Below are 17,971 nucleotides of genomic sequence, written 5' to 3'. Positions count from 1 at the left end.
TCCAAGTCTATCATGAAGAGAAGACTTCACGAGAGCAAACACAGGGGGTTCACCACAAGGTGCAAACCATTCATAAACCTCAAGAATAGAAAGGCCAGATTAGACTTTGCCCAACAATATCTAAAAAAGCCAGCCCAGTTCTGGAACAGCATTCTTTGGACAGATGAAACTAAGATCAACCTGTACCAGAATTATGGGAAGAAAAAAAGTATGTAGAAGGCTTGGAACGGCTCATGATCCGAAGCATACCACATCATCTGTAAAACATTGTGGAGGCAGTGTGATGGCATGGGCATGCATGGCTTACAATGGCACTGGGTCACTAGTATTTATTGATGATGTGACAGAAGACAGAAGAAGCCGGATGAATTCTGAAGTGTATAGGGATATATTGTCTGCTCAGATTCAGCCAAATTCAGCGAAGTTGATTGGACGGCGCTTCACTTTACAGATGGACAATGACCCAAAACATACTGCGAAAGCAACCCAGGAGTTTTTTTAAGGCAGAGAAGTGGAATATTCTTCAATGGCTGAGTCAATCACCTGATCTCAATTCGATCGAGCACGCATTTCACTTGCTTAAGACAAAACTTAAGGCAGAAAGACTCAGAATCACAAAAAATCACAAAGGAGGAAACCCAGCGTTTGGTGATGTCCATGTGTTCCAGACTTTAAGCAGTCATTGCCTGCAAAGGATTCTCGACAAAGTATTAAAAATGAACATTTTATTTATGATTGTGTTCATTTGTCCAATTACATTTGAGCCCCTCAAATAAGGGGACTGTGTATGAAAATGGATGCAATTCCTAAACGTTTCATACGATATTTTTGTTCAACCCCTTGAATTAAAGCTGAAAGTCTGCACTTCTATTGCATCTCTGTTCTTTCATTTCAAATCCATTGTGGTGGCGTACAGAGCTAAAATTATGAAAATTATGTCAGTGTCCAATTATTTCCGGACCTAACTGTATGTGTGTATATATATATATATATATGGCTTGATAAATTATGCAGAACGCTGCTCACCAGACAAGAAAGGGAATCACCCCTAAAAAAAAGTGGTTTTGTAATATGAGCTGCGGTAGAATCCACAAGATCTGGTAGCTATACTGGTGCTCAGTACACTCTCACAAGTAGGGTTGTCAGGAGGCTTCTCCAAAAATACTGGACACAATGGTGAAAGGTGTGATGTGACCTCCTCCTGATTGGCTGCATTACCCAGCAGCAACCAATCAGTATGGAGGAGCCCAGCCCCCTAGCTGATGATGTCACTGTCCGTACTTGGGAGGGAAACGAATTAACAATAAAGAGGAGATGAGCAGTGGATTCTGGGATATGAAATAGCAGTGATATTGGATCCCTGATACAGTGGCAAACCTTACAAGAAAGAATGTTTGTGGCAGTAGGTTTAATGTTTTTTTCTTTAAAATATGTAGGGTCATATTTATGGGATATTTACTAGGTGGGTTATACAGTAGACAACTTCTGGCACCGGCAGGTGTCTTCTGCCATCAGAACGTGTCTTATGGTATGACAACACTTAGTAAATAAAGCCTCAGGGTAGTACTTCCCTTTTGGTTCGTCTGTCATGTTCGGTCATATTTACTAATTAGTGTTATGCCATAGGACAGAGGTGGTCAACTCCAGTCCTCAAGGGCCGCACACAGGTCAAGTTTAAGTATATCTCTGCATCAGCACAGGTGGCTCAGTTGTAGACTGAGCCACTGATTGAGCCACCTGTGCTGAAGCTGGGATATCCTTAAAACTTGTTGGTGGCCCTTGACGACTGGTGTGTGCCACTCCTGCCATGGGAATTTTTTCAGCGCTGGAAAACTTGTTCAATGAAATGAGCGGTTAGGGGTCTTCCTGAGGTGGGCCCAGATTCACTAAAGGGTGCTGAGCTTTTGCGCTCCTCAATTACCATTCTAATGGACAGGAGTTATCGACCCTGTCATCCTTGCTTGATAAAGTAAAAATGCGTTATTACCAGGAAGTAAAAGTGCTATTGTTAACATGCAAGTGATCCTTGTTGTATCGCTAACAATAACGCATTTTTCTAACGGGTTAAAAATATCGAAACCCGCCAAAAAATTAGGTAATTACGCAAGTTTCCCCTTATCCTACCAGTCCTCGTGTTCGGAAATGTAGTGTTTTCCTCTTTCTAATGGCCAAAAGCCCTATTAGCCACAATTGGCTAATAAGGTTATTAGCCATTAGTCAAGAGGGGGGCTAGGGTTTTTTTGGGGGTGGGAGGGTGATGGAGTAGTTGCCCAGGGGAAGGTGGTTAGGCACCCCTTAGGACTGTAGTAGGGGTTACGTAGTTACATAGTAGATGAGGTTAAAAAAAGACATACGTCCATCAAGTTCAACCTATGCTAAATTTAGATGACAGATACTTTATCCTATATCCGTACTTACAGTATATTGATCCAGAGGAAGGTAAATATAAAACCCCAGTGAAATATCATCTAATGATGTCTCATAAGGGGAAAAATAAATTCTTACCCGACTCCAAATATTGGCAATCAGATTACTCCCTGGATCAATATCCTTCCAATGCTAATCCAATGGGTTAACCCCTTGTTTGCCTTAGCGGTTAGTAAAGCATTGCATGGCAATGCTTGTGGCCAATGGAGATAGGTAGAGTTGTTTATTTGTGTATTAACCTCTTGAATGCCTCTGGTATACCTTGGTAGCCCCAGGCATCAAAGGGGTTAATGTAATGCCTACCATAGGATTCTGTAATCATTGATATTACAGAAGCCTACGGTAGCAATATTAGGAATGCGATCCCAATGCAGGAATTAATGCATTATTAACAGTTGCGCTAATTCCCGCATCATGCCAAGTAAAAAAATATCGCACGCAATAAATTATTACTGCAATCTTGATGACTTAAGTCCCAAAAAATTGTGATGATACAGCATTTTTGCCGGGTGTGATATTAACTGTGTTTTAACAGAGTTAGATGACTCCCAGCCAATGTGAGCTAAAGATTAGCACCGTTTATGAAATCTGGGCCTAATTGTCTTAGGGTATAGCGCTGCTTAGTAATGTGGGCCATAATGTTTTTAGCATAAAGTTGACTTTGGTGGGATTGCACCTTTAAAAACCGACCTTTACAGCCCTGTTCTTATCTCATATACTGATGACATTTATATTACTTCCCATGTCATCAGATGTATTGATCATAACCTTCCTTAACCAGTCCTGTTTTCATTCATTACATATGTTGCAGCATCCAGCACGTAACATTAGTACATTTCACTACATACGTGCAAGCAAAACGCCAGGCTCATTGTGTTCATTTTTGCTAGTGGTGCTTTTTATTCCCCATTAGAATGATAAATCCCCTTTCCAAAACCCCTATGTTTTAAAGATGCAAGTAGAGGCTCAGATCCACAAAGCTCCAGTAACTCAGGGCTCATAATGTCAAGTTATCAAAATCAGTAACTGGCTTTATATTCCCCGAGGTGAAAGCGAATCTGCAAAACTAAATATGTGCGATAACAACGGCCGTTGTGGATCTAATGAACACAGGCTTAACAGCATGTTAAGTTAGCACTGCCCCGTGTTACACCTGTCTGGCCTAGGGGTGGCGTTGGCTCCCTCTGGGCGGGAGAAGGAGAGAGAGAAATCGGGTTGCCAAGTGGCATCTCTCCAAAAATACTGGACACGGTGGTGAAAGGTGCGAAACACACAACTCTCTCCACGTCATGCAGTTTTCTCCTCTCCTTGGCCCCACCCTCAGACTCCTGAAACCTTCTCTGGATTGGCTGTATTACCCAGCAGGAGCCAATCAGGATAGCGGAGGCTGGCCAGCCCCTTAGAAACAGCCCTGCTCAATCCCCTCCCCCCCCCAAGTGCTACATATATCCCCTCAGACACACCTTTAGTCAACATGTGGAGACAGACCTGTGCACAAGAAATAGGCACCACTGAGAAACCTGGGAAATATGCTAATACGATATTCTCATGCCTGTCATATTTCCTGGGTATCTCAGGGGTGCCCATTTCTTGTGCACAGGTGTCTCTGCACGTGTTGTCTAAAGGTGTATTGGGAGGGGAGGGGGGATTATAGAAGAACCTGGATCTCTCGCTCTTCTTCCTCCTCCCCTCTGACACCCATATTTCAGGCTTTGAAGGGAGCCAACGCCACCTTTAGGTTTGACCTACGTAATGCATTGTTAAATCCCTGCGCTAACTGTAACAGAGCTCTGGGCGCGGATAGAGGGAACACCGCTTTTGCATATTATCAGCTCTAACGGTTGTTATAGTTAACACAAGGCGCGTTATGGCTGAAACCAGCACTTAACACTGCGCGGTGAGCTTTGACGATACCCGTCAGCCCTTAATGATGCCTTGTTAAGTCAATAACATAGCTCCGTGGATCTGGGCCACAGTTATTCACCTGGGCAGATTAACCCAGACCTGGATTTGCATCAGTAGAAGTCTGCCATTTTGTTTATGGTTGAAGCCAAGGCCTTTAAAGCCAGGCCCCTGTCTGTCCTTTGTAGTTATAGATTAGAATTTGATTTTAGATGACGACAATGAAATCACTGACAGGTGGTGGTCACCCCTGTATCCTGATTGCCACACAGGCTTGTGCGCCACTCTTAGCTCCCATTCTTCCGAGACAATAGTGATTCCAAGACCTGTCAACTCCTACTGATTTCACTCCTGGGAGGTTGACATCTCCACACTCGCAGAGAAGACCTAAACCAGGACTAGCTGGGCTTCCCCTTGCAATTAGGAGACACTGCATGTTCAAATATATGTTTAGTCTTCTCTGATCGCCTCTGCCTTTTTATTCCTGTTTGTGTTACTTGCTTTCTTACTTTTGTTTAATTCCTCTTCCTTCCCCTCACTCCGTGCTGTAATCTAGAACACCTTGCAGCCCCACTGTGCTTCTGCTTATCCTCTGTGGTGTGCTTGATAAGGCTTCCCAATGCTGTTTTACAGTCCCGGCACGTCTCTTGTGCAGTGAATCTATTCCTCTTGCTTTTACTACTCTTTAACTCCTCTCTTCTTGCTATGGCGCTCTCTCTCTCTCTAGTTTCCCCTATTGATGTATATCTAAGATGATTAGCTTTTACTTTGATCCCCATTATCAGAAATAGGATTGTATATGGTTTCCATTCTGTGTATAGTGAAAACATCCACAATGGTGTCTTTAACCCTTACACATGGGGTGACCATCATGAATAGGGACAGGCTTAGCCAGTCCAGGTTTCCAGCTCTCTTTCTCTACCCAACTTGGAGTAGGAAACTATAAAGGAGTAGAACTTGTAAAGTCCGGATTGAATAATCATGTCCTTACTAATCAGAATGTGATGGTTACTGCTTGGTGGAGACGTGTGTAGTTGTGATGCATTGTGTAACATTGTGTAACAACACTAACCTTGCATGGGTAGAGTTACAATCTCGCTCTTAATTACACTAAAACCTTCATGCGGATTTTGAAGAAAAAATAAATAAATATATATATATATCGTCCCAGGGGGCTCTCCGGTATCACCCCATTTTGGTTATTTTTCAGAAATATTGAAAAATTACCCCTGCTTTTGGTGTTGTTAATCTCGTCGCTGTAAAAATGAACTGTGGGCTGTGACATTTTGCAGAGCATAAAATAAAACAAAAACCAAAAGGCTAAGAGTTAGGCAGGTGTAATAACTCGCTCCTTAACTTTTATATGTTCTACATAATTGCTCAAATCTTCAAATCGCCATGAAACAACTCTCTGTTAATGATTTCCCTAATATAGAAAGTGACAATGGGGCAATAAAAAATACACAGTTTCGCCTGAGAAATGCAATTAATGAATCAAGCGACACCAAGCCAACTACACTATCACACTTTTTTTCTTAGATTTGGCTATATAAAGCACATATTTTGCCAACACCAAAAATTCAATAATAAGGCACCTAATCTGCAGATCTGAACCTAAAACGTGGGGGATTGGATGTTCATTGTATTATTTCTGGTTACATTTTTTCTGGTTACATTTTAAGTTAAGACAAAGGTTAAATAAACATACCAAAGGATCATTTTTGCATGTTACTGTTATGTGCAGTAACGGTGTTTCCCCCACCCGGTGAGAGATGTGGCCATTACAGAGTGTATGGTACATGATACCTGCTGTTAACAGGAGGGCTGAGTCGTCTGCTGATGGTAGTGGGTACACTGGACTAGGCTTCTGGGGTTCATATCCCACATATCTCTTTAGCAGTGCAGCCTCTCCATCTGCCGTAGGCTCCAGGAACTGAAGGTGATCTCCCACGGTAGAACTATTAGCTCTCCCCCCAGTAAGGTCACGCACCAGGCAGGTGGTATATGCAAACAGGAACGGTTTATAACTCTTCTGTACAGTACAGAAACAACAGCAGACTTCTGCCCGATGCAGTCTCACAGCTCTCACTGAAGGATGATCCCTGGACCGCCAGTATAGGCCAAGGGCACGCACAGCCATCCTAGCTCTCCCCACCTCCCTAGTAGAGACAGAGGTATGGTCCACACTCACTGTTCCCCGAAGGGAAGAGGACTGGAGAAGGCCCAATAATCAGCCTCTCTAATGTGTGACCTACCTTCCTCAAGTGGGAAAAGGCAATAACAAATTTGGGCAGTACCTGCCCTTAAGTACAGCCAGGAGGAGGGCACCAGGTCTGACTCATGATTGGTCATGCCCAGGCCTGATGTTACCGCCTCCCGCTGTCACTCAAGTGCAGTACCAAGGAGGATGAAAACCCCATATCAACTACTGGCAACCTGATTGTACCAGGGTTTACTGCCAGTACAGGGGCAGAATAGTAGCCATCAGGTGACCTGGCTACAAGCATAACTTTGATCACCCAATGGTGCTCACATGAAAAATAGGATAAGTAATTTAGTCCTCTTTTTGCCAGAGGGATCTGTAAGGCCGGGGTTGGCCAACTCCAGTCCTCAAGGGCAGCCAACAGGTTAGGTTTTCAGGATATCCTTGCTTCAGCACAGGTGGCTCATTCAGTAGCTCAGTCAAAGACCTAGCCACTGATAGGGTTGCCAGGTGGCTTCTCCAAAAATACTGGACATACACCACTCCCTGCTCCATGCTGTCTCACCCTCTCCTTGGCCCCATCCCCAGGCTCCTGACACCTCCTGCTGATTGGTTGCTGCTGGGTAATGCAGCCAATCAGGATGGAGGAAGCTGCCCAGCCCCCAAGCAACAGCCCTGCTCTCTCCCTGCTCAGGGAAATCCCATGCCCCCCCCTCCCCCAAGCCAGTCATGTTACTATGTCCAGAGAGGTAATACCTGGCACATACATTTTCAGTATTACCTCTATTTTTTTACTGGACAGTGTGTCCAAATACTGGACAGTCCAGTTCAATACTGGACACCTAGCAACCCTAGACCCACTGATTGACCACCTGTGCTGAAGCAGGGATATCCTTAAAACCTGACCACCTGGTGGCCCTTGAGGACTAGAGTTTCCAGTCCGTGTGAGACAATGCGAAAAAGTACAGTATTTACAGCTCTTGTCCTTGCAAAATATAAACAGGGTGAATCTTAAACAATCATAGACTTGAACAGTTTGCCAAAGTAAGTAACTCCATCACTGAAATAATTGTTGAAGTTTGTGCTGTACCTTAAAAGCCTAAAAGCAGATTACATGGCTTTACCAAAACCTTGTAATGTCTGGAAGGTCCTTTGGCAAAGGGGTGATCAAATATTATATATAAATAAATACATATACATATGCATATAGATATAAATATATACATATATATACACACACACACACACACACACACACACACACACACACACACACACACACACACACACACACACACACACACACACACACACACACACACACACACACACACACACACACACACACACACACACACATATATATATATATATATATATATATATATATATATATGCTAACTGCATTATCCCTGTGCAGTGGCTGTGACCTCATTGCTGTCAGAAGTGTGTGCACTCATTAGAGGTGAGATGTATCAAGGCAATTTTGGGGCAAAGAGAGAAATTAACTTTTTACATCTTTTTGCATCAATTTGCAACAAGCTATCTTGCTCCAGCTTGGGGAGTGTCAATACAAGGGGTTAACCAGCAAACATATTATAATAGGATCTCAATGGGGTGTATCAAATGCTACATGTTTTGCTACGGAGGAGGCAGAGGACCCAGCATGGAGCCGCCACCTCCATAAGGGCTTAAAGCCGTCGAGATGCAATAATCTCACCGGTTACTCCTGCGCATAGCCAGGTGTGAATTGAAGGCAGTGAAAAGGCCAAGGACATATAGGCCGGGGAGTGGGGACTGCATTGCAGAAGCAGTATTTTTCCCACCCATCCCTGGTATATGTTTAACTTATGTCAATAAAGGATTTATCGTCACAGAAGCCAGCGGAACTGTCACGCCAACAAGCTTAAGGATGCAGGAAAATGTAAAGAAGTAGGCGCCGGCTGTACGGTCGGGCTAGTGGTTCGTCCCAAGAACAGATTGGGAGGCTGCACGCATCGGCTGGATGGTTGGGCCAGTGGTTAGTACCAAGAACACATTGGTAGGCTGTAGGTGCCAGCTGCATGGTCGGGCCGGCTATGCTCAAATCACAAAGTGGCAAAACGCTGGGTGGCAAAACGTTGGGCCTAAGCAGCCACAGGGGTCTTTTCAGTTAAGCATCCTGAGTGGAGTCGGGAACTCAGCTGACCAAAAAGCTGATGGGGATCTCTCCCCTGTGTCTTCTGAAGTTATGTTTTTCTGACATTGTTTAATGTATTTCCCTCCTATTGGCACCATAAATCTGCCAGGCATGAGGTGGAGGAAACTACTCTGTTTAACAACCTGTGCTAGATCACAACAAGATCGACAAACACGCTTCTTAAATACAGGGAGCAAAAAATGGTAGGAGTTGTGCCAAAACATACTTTCTTTGTGTTGATAGACAGCATCTCTCCCTCTATTCCACAGCAAATCCATATTCTGTGATGAGGCTGCACTATGTTTAGCTTCTTTGCTGCCAATGCATTCACCACAATATGTAGCTGGCCCTAACTAGCAGCAAAAAGTTTACCTGTGCAAGCAGCAACCAATGTGACATTGAGGGCAGAAAATACATTTGCACCAGGTAGCGGAGGCAGACAGTGATCTGTAACCTGTAGTGTACACGGATTTCACATTTTGCCATAACAGAATGTTGTTTTGTTGATCGGGAAACTGGGTGCGTGGCAGCCTTTTCTGTATACAATCCCTACAAAAACCAACACGAAAAGGAGAAATGTACAGAGAAGTGAAACCTTAATGTGAAATCAGCATCCGGCTCAGCCTAGTCAGGACTGAAATCTCCAGCCTTCTGCCCAGTCTCTCTTCTCATTCGGGTTCCATCTGCGGGAGAAAACATTCACGTGATCAGAACCCTGCTTAATTATTTTCAAGACATTCCATAAGGTATGTTATTATAAATCAGCACAATGCAGTGAGTGTCATTCTGCAAACGTATTGTTTTCTTTTAGTAGAGCTCCTTAGATTACAAACGCCTAAGGGCAGAGAGTCCTTTCTCTCTATGTTTACTTTTATGTCTCGTGATCTTTTTAATTATTTGAAATTGTCTGCTTGCTTGTTGCTTAAAGTGTCACATGCGCAGATGGCAAAAATGCAACAGTACCTTAAAATAAAACATAGAAAAGTTCCTTTCTGGGAGACTTTCCTTCAAAGGAAATTGAAGTAATGTCAGGAAAGCAAGACCACTGGTTCCTATGGGTGGGACCAATGGGTATAGGTCACTGACAATGCACATAATAGTTTTTAAAAACATCTGACATATTTCATGCCATTCTATGCTAGAGAAGCTGTGATTGTGCCTCTCACCAAAGGGCTTAACTAGAATTATCACAAGACCACAGGAAGAGTGGCTTGTTAGTAACAACATTGACTTTAAAGTGGATGAACCTGGCTCAGGTGAAAAACAGTGTCCGCTCGTTGGCGTCAACTTATCGTCTAGATCGTAAGCTCTGTGGGGCAGGAACGTATGCCTAAAACATTCTGTGGGCATTGCTGCAAACATTGCCATGTTGTATTAAACAAAACACTATTATATTACAAGACTGTGTATTCTTATTAGTGTCATCGCTGTCATAGCTGTTCATTTGTATGTAGAAGAATCCAATACTGTGTAGTTGGAAGGTTGCCCTCAATGTGTCTAAAATCTAATGCAATGTCCAACACTTAACTACTCTGCTATCATATGAACCAGTAACACATTATAGTGTAGGCCCTTCTGGCAAAAAACTGGTTAATATGTTCTGCTGCTGCTGCTATCACACTGGATTTCCATGCAGACCCACTCTGTTTTATTTATTTTTTTGCCACTATCTCTTGCTTTAGCACAACTTCTAGGGTCTTAATCAAAATAAATCCCAAGCCTTGAAACTTGAATGTAAAAAAAAAATATCAGTTTGTATCCATGTTATTGTGACCGGTTGTATGTGATAGTAAAGAGGTTATTTAAAGTTCTGTGTGAGTATGTCACTCTCCATTCCCAAGCACAGACCACATCCTGGCTTAGAGGCTTTCAGACACAGTTAAGATCGGCTAAATCCTTAAGCCTTTAAGATCTTTTAAACCTGCAGTACATTCACATCGCTGACATTAATCTGACTGCCTGGGGCACCCGGCTCTTTGGGAAATCAAGCAGTGAGTTGTAGGTACCAGCAATGCTGAATGTGTTGAAAGATAAGCGACAATGATGACGTCCAAGGAAGAAGCATTTCCATTGTTTAGAAAAGGACCTAACCAGCCCTGCATCACTGCACACCTGGCCTGTAACCATTAAGAGATCTGTTAGTGTTTCTCCAGTACTCCAGGTCTAGGCATCATGGCAATTTTGGAGGAAAACTAGTGCATTTTGATGCTGCTCCAACATAGCAAAGTATTTTGCTCTAATGTTGCCCTGTCTGCACTAGCTTGGGGAGTGTCAGTGGGACAAGTTGGGGATTAATAACATCAGGGTTGCCCACCTCCAGTCCTCAAGCCCCCCCAACAGGTTAGGTTTTCAGGATATCCCAACTTCAGCACAGGTGGCTCAATCTGTCCCTGCTACCGCACAGGTAGCTCAATCAGAGGCTTAGTCGAAGCCTGAGCCTCTGATTGAGCCACCTGTGCTGAAGCTGGGATATCTTGAAAACCTGACCAGCTGGGGGGGGGGGGGGGGCTTGAGGAGTGGAGTTGAGCACATCTGAGTTACATGGTGCACATATTATAGTGAGATACATCATATTCTGCATCTCTTTGCGTCATTCTTTTCCATTTTAATTTGCCTAACAAATCTGCCATATCTAACGTAAATCAACATTCTGCACCGTATGCCGTGATTTTGCACCCAAAAATGGAGCGGCGCGTCTAAACCCACTTCTCTCTACGTTGATGCATAGATCCGTCAGTAACATTATTGACAATGCAGGAAGTGAATATGTTTTATTTATTGCCACTATCAGTAGGATTAAGGTTATACAGATGTAGCCGGACAAACTGTTCTCGTGTCTGTGGCCCAGAAGCATTAACACGGTGGGAGGTCCCACTGAAAAGAATGTACGCCCCCCACCTGCAGTGCTGTTATGGCAGCCACCTCCCCCAGCGCCTCGGTTTTCCTGCGTTTCACTCATGGCCACGAGAACAGTAAGGCCTCGGGCATGGTCAGCGCTTACGCGGTGAGCCGTGCTGAGGCGCGCTTGCACTTACCTGTGAGCCCCTACAGCCGCAATGAGAGCGGCTTTAGTAGGGGCTCGCCTACGCTTCCGCAAGCGTGTGGAAGCGTAGGTCTTAGGTCATTTTTAAAATCACGCACTTGCCGGAGCGCAGGGCCGGTCACGTGAGCGGTTCGCCCAATGAGGGCGAACCAGCTCCGTGACGTCACTGGCCCGCCCACGACACGCCCAGGGATGGCGCGCTGTCTAAGGCCAGGGAAAGCCTGAGCCTCAGCGCGCCTCAGCACGCCCGCCCGAACCCTGGACAAGGCCTTAGTCTGGCTACATACACACGCATCTGTATTTGGCTCTAGGCTGTGAACCAGTTTGTTGCTCCTATTTAGAGATGGTCGAATCCTCCCAAATCTGTTTCCCAGATTTTCAACCCAAAATCTGTTTCGCCGTGTAAAATCCTCAAACGGATTTGGTCAGATTTAATCTGCGAGGATTCATCAAAAACCGCCATTGGATACGACCTGTGGACGGATTTGTAGAATACAATCTCACTCCGGATTGCTGAATCTATGAATTGGATTCTACAAAACCGTCCACGGGTTGCGGAATCCGCTGAGTGTATCGGTAACAATAACAAAAAAAATCCGTAAGCCGCGAATCGCCCTTTTTTTTTTTTTTACATTGATCCACTAAAATCCACGGACCAAAGGAAACGACAGATCCACTGTGGATCCAAATCCACACCCAAAAAATTTGCCCATCTCTACTCCTATCACAACGTATACATACAAAGGGCCCGTAATACAGACACAGAGCGGCATCCGCACGTACAGGGTGGCACATAGAGAGACTGGCAGGCTCTTCTTCCTATAGTCATGCATTTTAGGGACCCCTGTACCAAGGGGCTGTAGGCAGGTGTCTAGTTTGCCTATCCATTAATCAAATATAACCCTTTTTTTTTTTAAAGCATTTTTGAAAGTCTGGAAATGTTCCACTGTTTTCCTGTATAACAGGACACTGAATGGGTGCGGGAAGGGGCGACTGACAACCTGTTTTGCTCCCATGCCAGGTTCAGCGATAACGTCATCAGATTCATGCTCATCCTGTTAATGTCAAATAAACCATCAAGAAATGGAGAAACGAAGAAAAAATAATCAGAGTAAAACATACCCTAGGCCAGGGGCCATGGCAACGCAGCGTCAAATGACGCCACGGGGTCACATGATGTCATGTTGCCCTGGCAATGTGACGTCATGTGACCCCGCGGCGTCATTTGATGCCGGAGACATGTAAGGAGCGGGCGCGAGCAGGGGGGCAGTGTAGATGGGGGGCAAGTTTGCGCACCCCTGCTCTAGACAGCAAATTACGATGCTAACAAACATTTGCAGGATAGATTTTCCCAAAAAGTTAAAAAAAATAAACAATTGGTTGATTGTTTAATAGCATCTTTTACTTTTGAAATATATCTATGTACTGTATTTTTGTACAGTTCTGTCCTATCTGGAACAGTACCATTTAATTATACATTTCACTCATGCAAATCTTACCTTTCTCCACTTGGACTCACCGATAACACTATCTCTAAAATAATATATTTTTTGTAGTGAAAATCATCAAATGATTATAAAAAGATACAAATGCATTTGGAAGAGTCCATAGGATTACCCATCACACTGGTATAGTGTGATTGGCCCCAATCAGCACTATTGCAGTTTAATGAATAACCCCATGAGTATTAATATGAATTCTATGGGTTTGAACCTTTTTATTTGTTGGTTCAGTCAAATACATGAGGATCTGCAAATAACCGAATAGCTGGCTATAGACTTGACAATTGATTTGAATGGATCTGAAAACTTGCATCTACAACACATGTGAAATAACAGATTCCATAACCATTATTCAACGTGTCTATATTCTATGGACAAATTGTACTTTCTGCTAACATTGCATCCTCCACTTGCTCTATTATAAAAATGATGGGACATATTACTAAGCGATGCTACTCCATAAAACACCTTCTGGTGCTGAAAAATAACTTACTGCCCACATAATTAAATGTGAAGGTGTCTTATGGATTACAAGTGTAGCAGACATTATTACCCACATTATCGGGGGTAAACGCACACAATGATGTGATAAATATTGAATGTTTTAAGGAGATAACACGGACTTTACCATTGCTGTTAATACTGTTGCGTTAAATCTTGCGGTAAATATCACATTAGCGTTTATACCATGCATTGTGTTTCCAGGTGCAATAACCTCTGCTTCTTCTGTAGCACCAACCGGGGCGAATTAAGGGCACCTTGGCCTCACTGAGCGGTGCCCAGGCCATGGGCCTTCCTATTCCAACTCACATCCTGTAGTAATAGGCATTTGTGAGCTAAGTTACAGGACACTATACTGAGTATGCGTCAGGTCACATCTACATCTCAGGTTATGTTCTCATTGATACTATGACGACACTCATTCAATATTTTATTATGTTTCCAAACAATCAAACTGACACCTTAATTAAACCTGTATAAACAGTAAATAACAGCTACATTCAGCATAAGACAGCACAATTTTTGGGAGAACATATTTTGCATTTGCATGACATTTTCTCAATAGAGGCAACTACACGCATAACAATACATGGATCTTTTTCTAAATTTTCAAAAGTCAAGTCCTCTCTGTACTTTTCTCTCGATGGTCATGACTAAAAGATTACTAAGTCGATGTTGTCCCATTCGGTTCCTGACCTCATCCTTGATGCGTTTTAGTTTTGAGAAGGACCGCTCACTGCTGGAGTAGCTGCAGCTGCGGCTTCTAATTTATGTAAATACTGTTTACCCTTAATCCGACCCTGAGACCCCACTAGGCTTGGACCCCGAGCGACTGCCCCATCTGACCCTCCTCCTCCTCCGCCGCCCTTATTCTGTCACTGAACACCGCTTAATATTCATTTGTCTCCTAGACTTTTATTAAATCTATTTAAAAATGATCTGGGCTGTCACTTTATAGTTTCCGAGAACTAAACTGTTCTAAGCTGGTTTATTGATCAATGAGAAATTTAAGGAAACTGAAAGATTTTGTGCCTATCAGCACTTCCTTGTCTAATGTCAGATATATGCAATGGAAATATAAAAACACATGAAATGCACTAGGAAGAGGGTATATCAGGTTTATCAGTTGACGCATTAATACCTTTATTGTAATAAAGATGCAGTTGTGACCGTTGCAGCTACAGAAATTAATACTACAGCATTAGTATAAGTGGACTCTGATTCAAGGGGTCAAATACTATATCCCCACAACACGGGACACGTTTTCTTTTCTTTGTTTTTTTCTATTTGGGTCAAAGTATGAAATGTGTCTCTAAAAGTAAATAAATCAGTTGATCTGGATAATCTTTTTCTCTCCCGCTACTCAATGGTAATGTCCCCACCTTCGGTTGTTTCTTCTCAGAGGTAGAATGGCAAGAAACGTCTGGCTGCCCACACTGCTCCTGGCAGTTGTGTTGGGAATGGTGGAGTCCCAGTCAGACGTGTGCGAAGCACCACACGGAAAAGATGGGCAGGCTGGAATAGCTGGTCGGGATGGGAGACCAGGACAGAAAGGAGACCGGGGGCAACCAGGTGAGACCAATTTAATGTCTGCAAATACCTGTTCCCGGATCAAGTCGAATACCTATATATGAAGTTAGGGTTTATGAAGCCCAGATGTACAAAATCTGTCACGAGGATGGAAGGTCAAACTTCTGTTTTAGATTTGGGATAACATGCACATGGTTTGAAGATCTTAAAATACACAGCCTGTTAGCAGCCCTCGGAGTCTATAATAGGAGAACACTTTTGAAACTAACATTTTTTGTCAAAATTAATTTAGCATTTTAATTCCTCCAGTCAGTTATGAGGGGGATAAAAACAATTAAGTCGAGTCCCTTGATAAAGTTGTTTAATGGGGGAAATCTGTCGACAGAGACAAAAAAATGCTTGAAGTAGCCAAGGTCATTACTGATAACCTTGAATAATGAATAATAAATATTGCAATGTCCAGATAATGCACTGCTTATTGCAACTTTTATTAGCCTTATGTTTCTCTGCATATTTGACATACATACTTATTAATTTGTCTATCTTATTTATTTCATTTTTCTGCATCTTTGCTGCAATGTGATTTGGATATGTTATTCCTATGGTATAGCTATTTTTGTACAGTTCTTCTTTGTATACTTTATTTTATATTTGTTAGCAGACTAAAATAAAAACAATAATGTGTAAAACATTTTTTTAAAGAATTGTAGTGTCCTCAGGACATTTGGTGTGGTTTCACCTCTCCCATAACGGTCCGAATGAAAGAACCAAAATGAGTGAGATTTTGAGGTTAGTCGTTAAAAAAAGAAAAGGGATGTTTAATGCAAGACTCCGTTATAGAGCAAGAGACTGCAGATGCTTATGGGTGAGACTTTCTTCCAGAAAAAGTGGGACTTATTTCAAATGTCTCTTTTGCGCTTTACCCAAGATAACTCTGGTATAAGAGTCTCATTAGAGACATCAGTATGTCTCGTGATGCCAAGTATTATAACTGTGCTCATGAAGGACAGTTATAAGAAGGGCACAGGGTTTATTTTTAATAATTGTCTCTCTTTCCCTCTCAGGCTTGTCTGGTAGTAAAACTGGGCTTGTTGCAACCAAGGGAGACGAGGGAGACCGGGGCCCTACTGGTGAACCTGGTCAGATAGGCTATAAAGGTCCACAAGGACCTCCTGGGCCTCCAGGAGAACAAGGACCAAGGGGGTCCAAAGGAGCAATGGCCAACATTGCAGACCAACGCCGCCCAGCCTTCTCTGCCATAAACCCAAAACTGAGTAGCAACATGTTGGTGTTTACCAATACTATCACCAACCAAGAAAATCCATACAACATAGATACGGGCAAATTCACCTGCAAGGAACCTGGCTACTACTACTTCACATTCCAGGTCGTATCCAGTGGTGACCTCTGCCTGTACATTGTGGCCAAGAGAGGTACCAAGATGGAGAAACTTCTGGGTTTCTGTGATAACAATTCCCGAAACCAGCCCCAGGTGAATTCCGGAGGTAGCGTCCTCAATCTCAAAAACAGCGATGAGGTCTGGATTGAAACTAATGCCCAAAGCAGGAAGATCGCCAGCACATCTGAGAGTAGTAGCATCTTCAGTGGGTTCTTGCTCTTTCCTCATCAAGAATGACTTTGACTTTTGTTTTACCATATAGAGTCTTTTGATGGTCAAGTTGAGATGGTCAAGGTGGGATGGGAAGGGGTTGCAGGGGGGGTGTACAGCAGGGGTGGCCAACTGCAGTCCTCAAGGGCCACCAACAGGTCAGGTTTTCAGGATATCCCTGCTGCAGCCCAGGTGGCTCAATCAGTGGCTCAGTCAGCCACTGATTGAGCCACCTGTGCTGAATCAGTGATATACTGAAAACCTGACCTGTTGGTGGCCTTTGAGGTCTGGAGTTGGCCACCGCTGGTGTACAGATATACGAAAGGTGAGTTGGGGAAGCAGAAATATCCTTGAGGTGTGTCATGGGGAAAATCTGACTTGTTTCCCGCTTGCCCCTGTCTGAGTCAAATACAAAAATCTTATTAATCATGTTTCTTGTGCTGAAGATAAATTATACTTAACCTCAGACTTGGCAGATCTAGTTTGCACAATAGCTGTCATATATTTCACATGTTTACTTTTGCTGTTGCCGAAATCCCCTTTTTATGATTAGACACTTCTTACTCCGCAGATATGAAAAACAAAACAAAAATATCTAATGCCTGCAGAATTTTTCAGCATCTATTACAACAGAGGGACAAAGCTTTTAAAACCTTATGTAAATCAGTACAGTTCATTCTATGAAGCTCGGTCAATGAAATGCAATTCTACCTGCTTGTAATTCTTATGCAATAAATGACTTCGAGTCTGTATTATATTTGTCGTTCATTTGGATGCATAATTAGTGTCATTGAAATAGCATCATGGGTTTATTACGGTAAGTCTCTGGGACCTCGCAATGTGATATTTCTAATGACTTTGAAGAACACAGAATGACAAACATTTTTCACAAGTATAATCATTTATAGTAACCACTGATCAAAATACCAATACTTGTACTAATGGGTTTTTTTTGTATAAGGATTATTCAAAGAAGGAATTAAAAAAAATAACTTGCTGTATTAAAAATAAATGCTTGGTCTTACTACACACATCTAACTATTTAAAGCGAAAACAGTATAGGTTGCTGACAAAC

General features: G+C 43.0%; 1 protein-coding gene across 1 annotated transcript; it reads left to right on the top strand.

Moving 5' to 3' along the window:
* Positions 1 to 9,289: 9,289 nt before the first annotated feature.
* Positions 9,290 to 17,648, top strand: LOC142481537 (complement C1q subcomponent subunit A-like). Its single transcript, XM_075582925.1, has 3 exons — positions 9,290 to 9,457; positions 15,160 to 15,329; positions 16,352 to 17,648. Exons 2-3 carry the CDS (start codon positions 15,167 to 15,169, stop codon positions 16,921 to 16,923), a joined length of 735 nt encoding a protein of 244 aa, XP_075439040.1. The 5' UTR covers positions 9,290 to 9,457; positions 15,160 to 15,166; the 3' UTR covers positions 16,924 to 17,648.
* The last annotated feature ends 323 nt before the right edge of the window (positions 17,649 to 17,971 follow it).

This window comes from Ascaphus truei, unplaced genomic scaffold (genome assembly GCF_040206685.1).
Source record: "Ascaphus truei isolate aAscTru1 unplaced genomic scaffold, aAscTru1.hap1 HAP1_SCAFFOLD_2777, whole genome shotgun sequence".
NCBI classification, from domain to species: Eukaryota; Metazoa; Chordata; class Amphibia; order Anura; family Ascaphidae; genus Ascaphus; species Ascaphus truei.
Note: the sequence above shows the minus strand (reverse complement) of the source record. Positions and strands in the feature narration are given on the sequence as shown.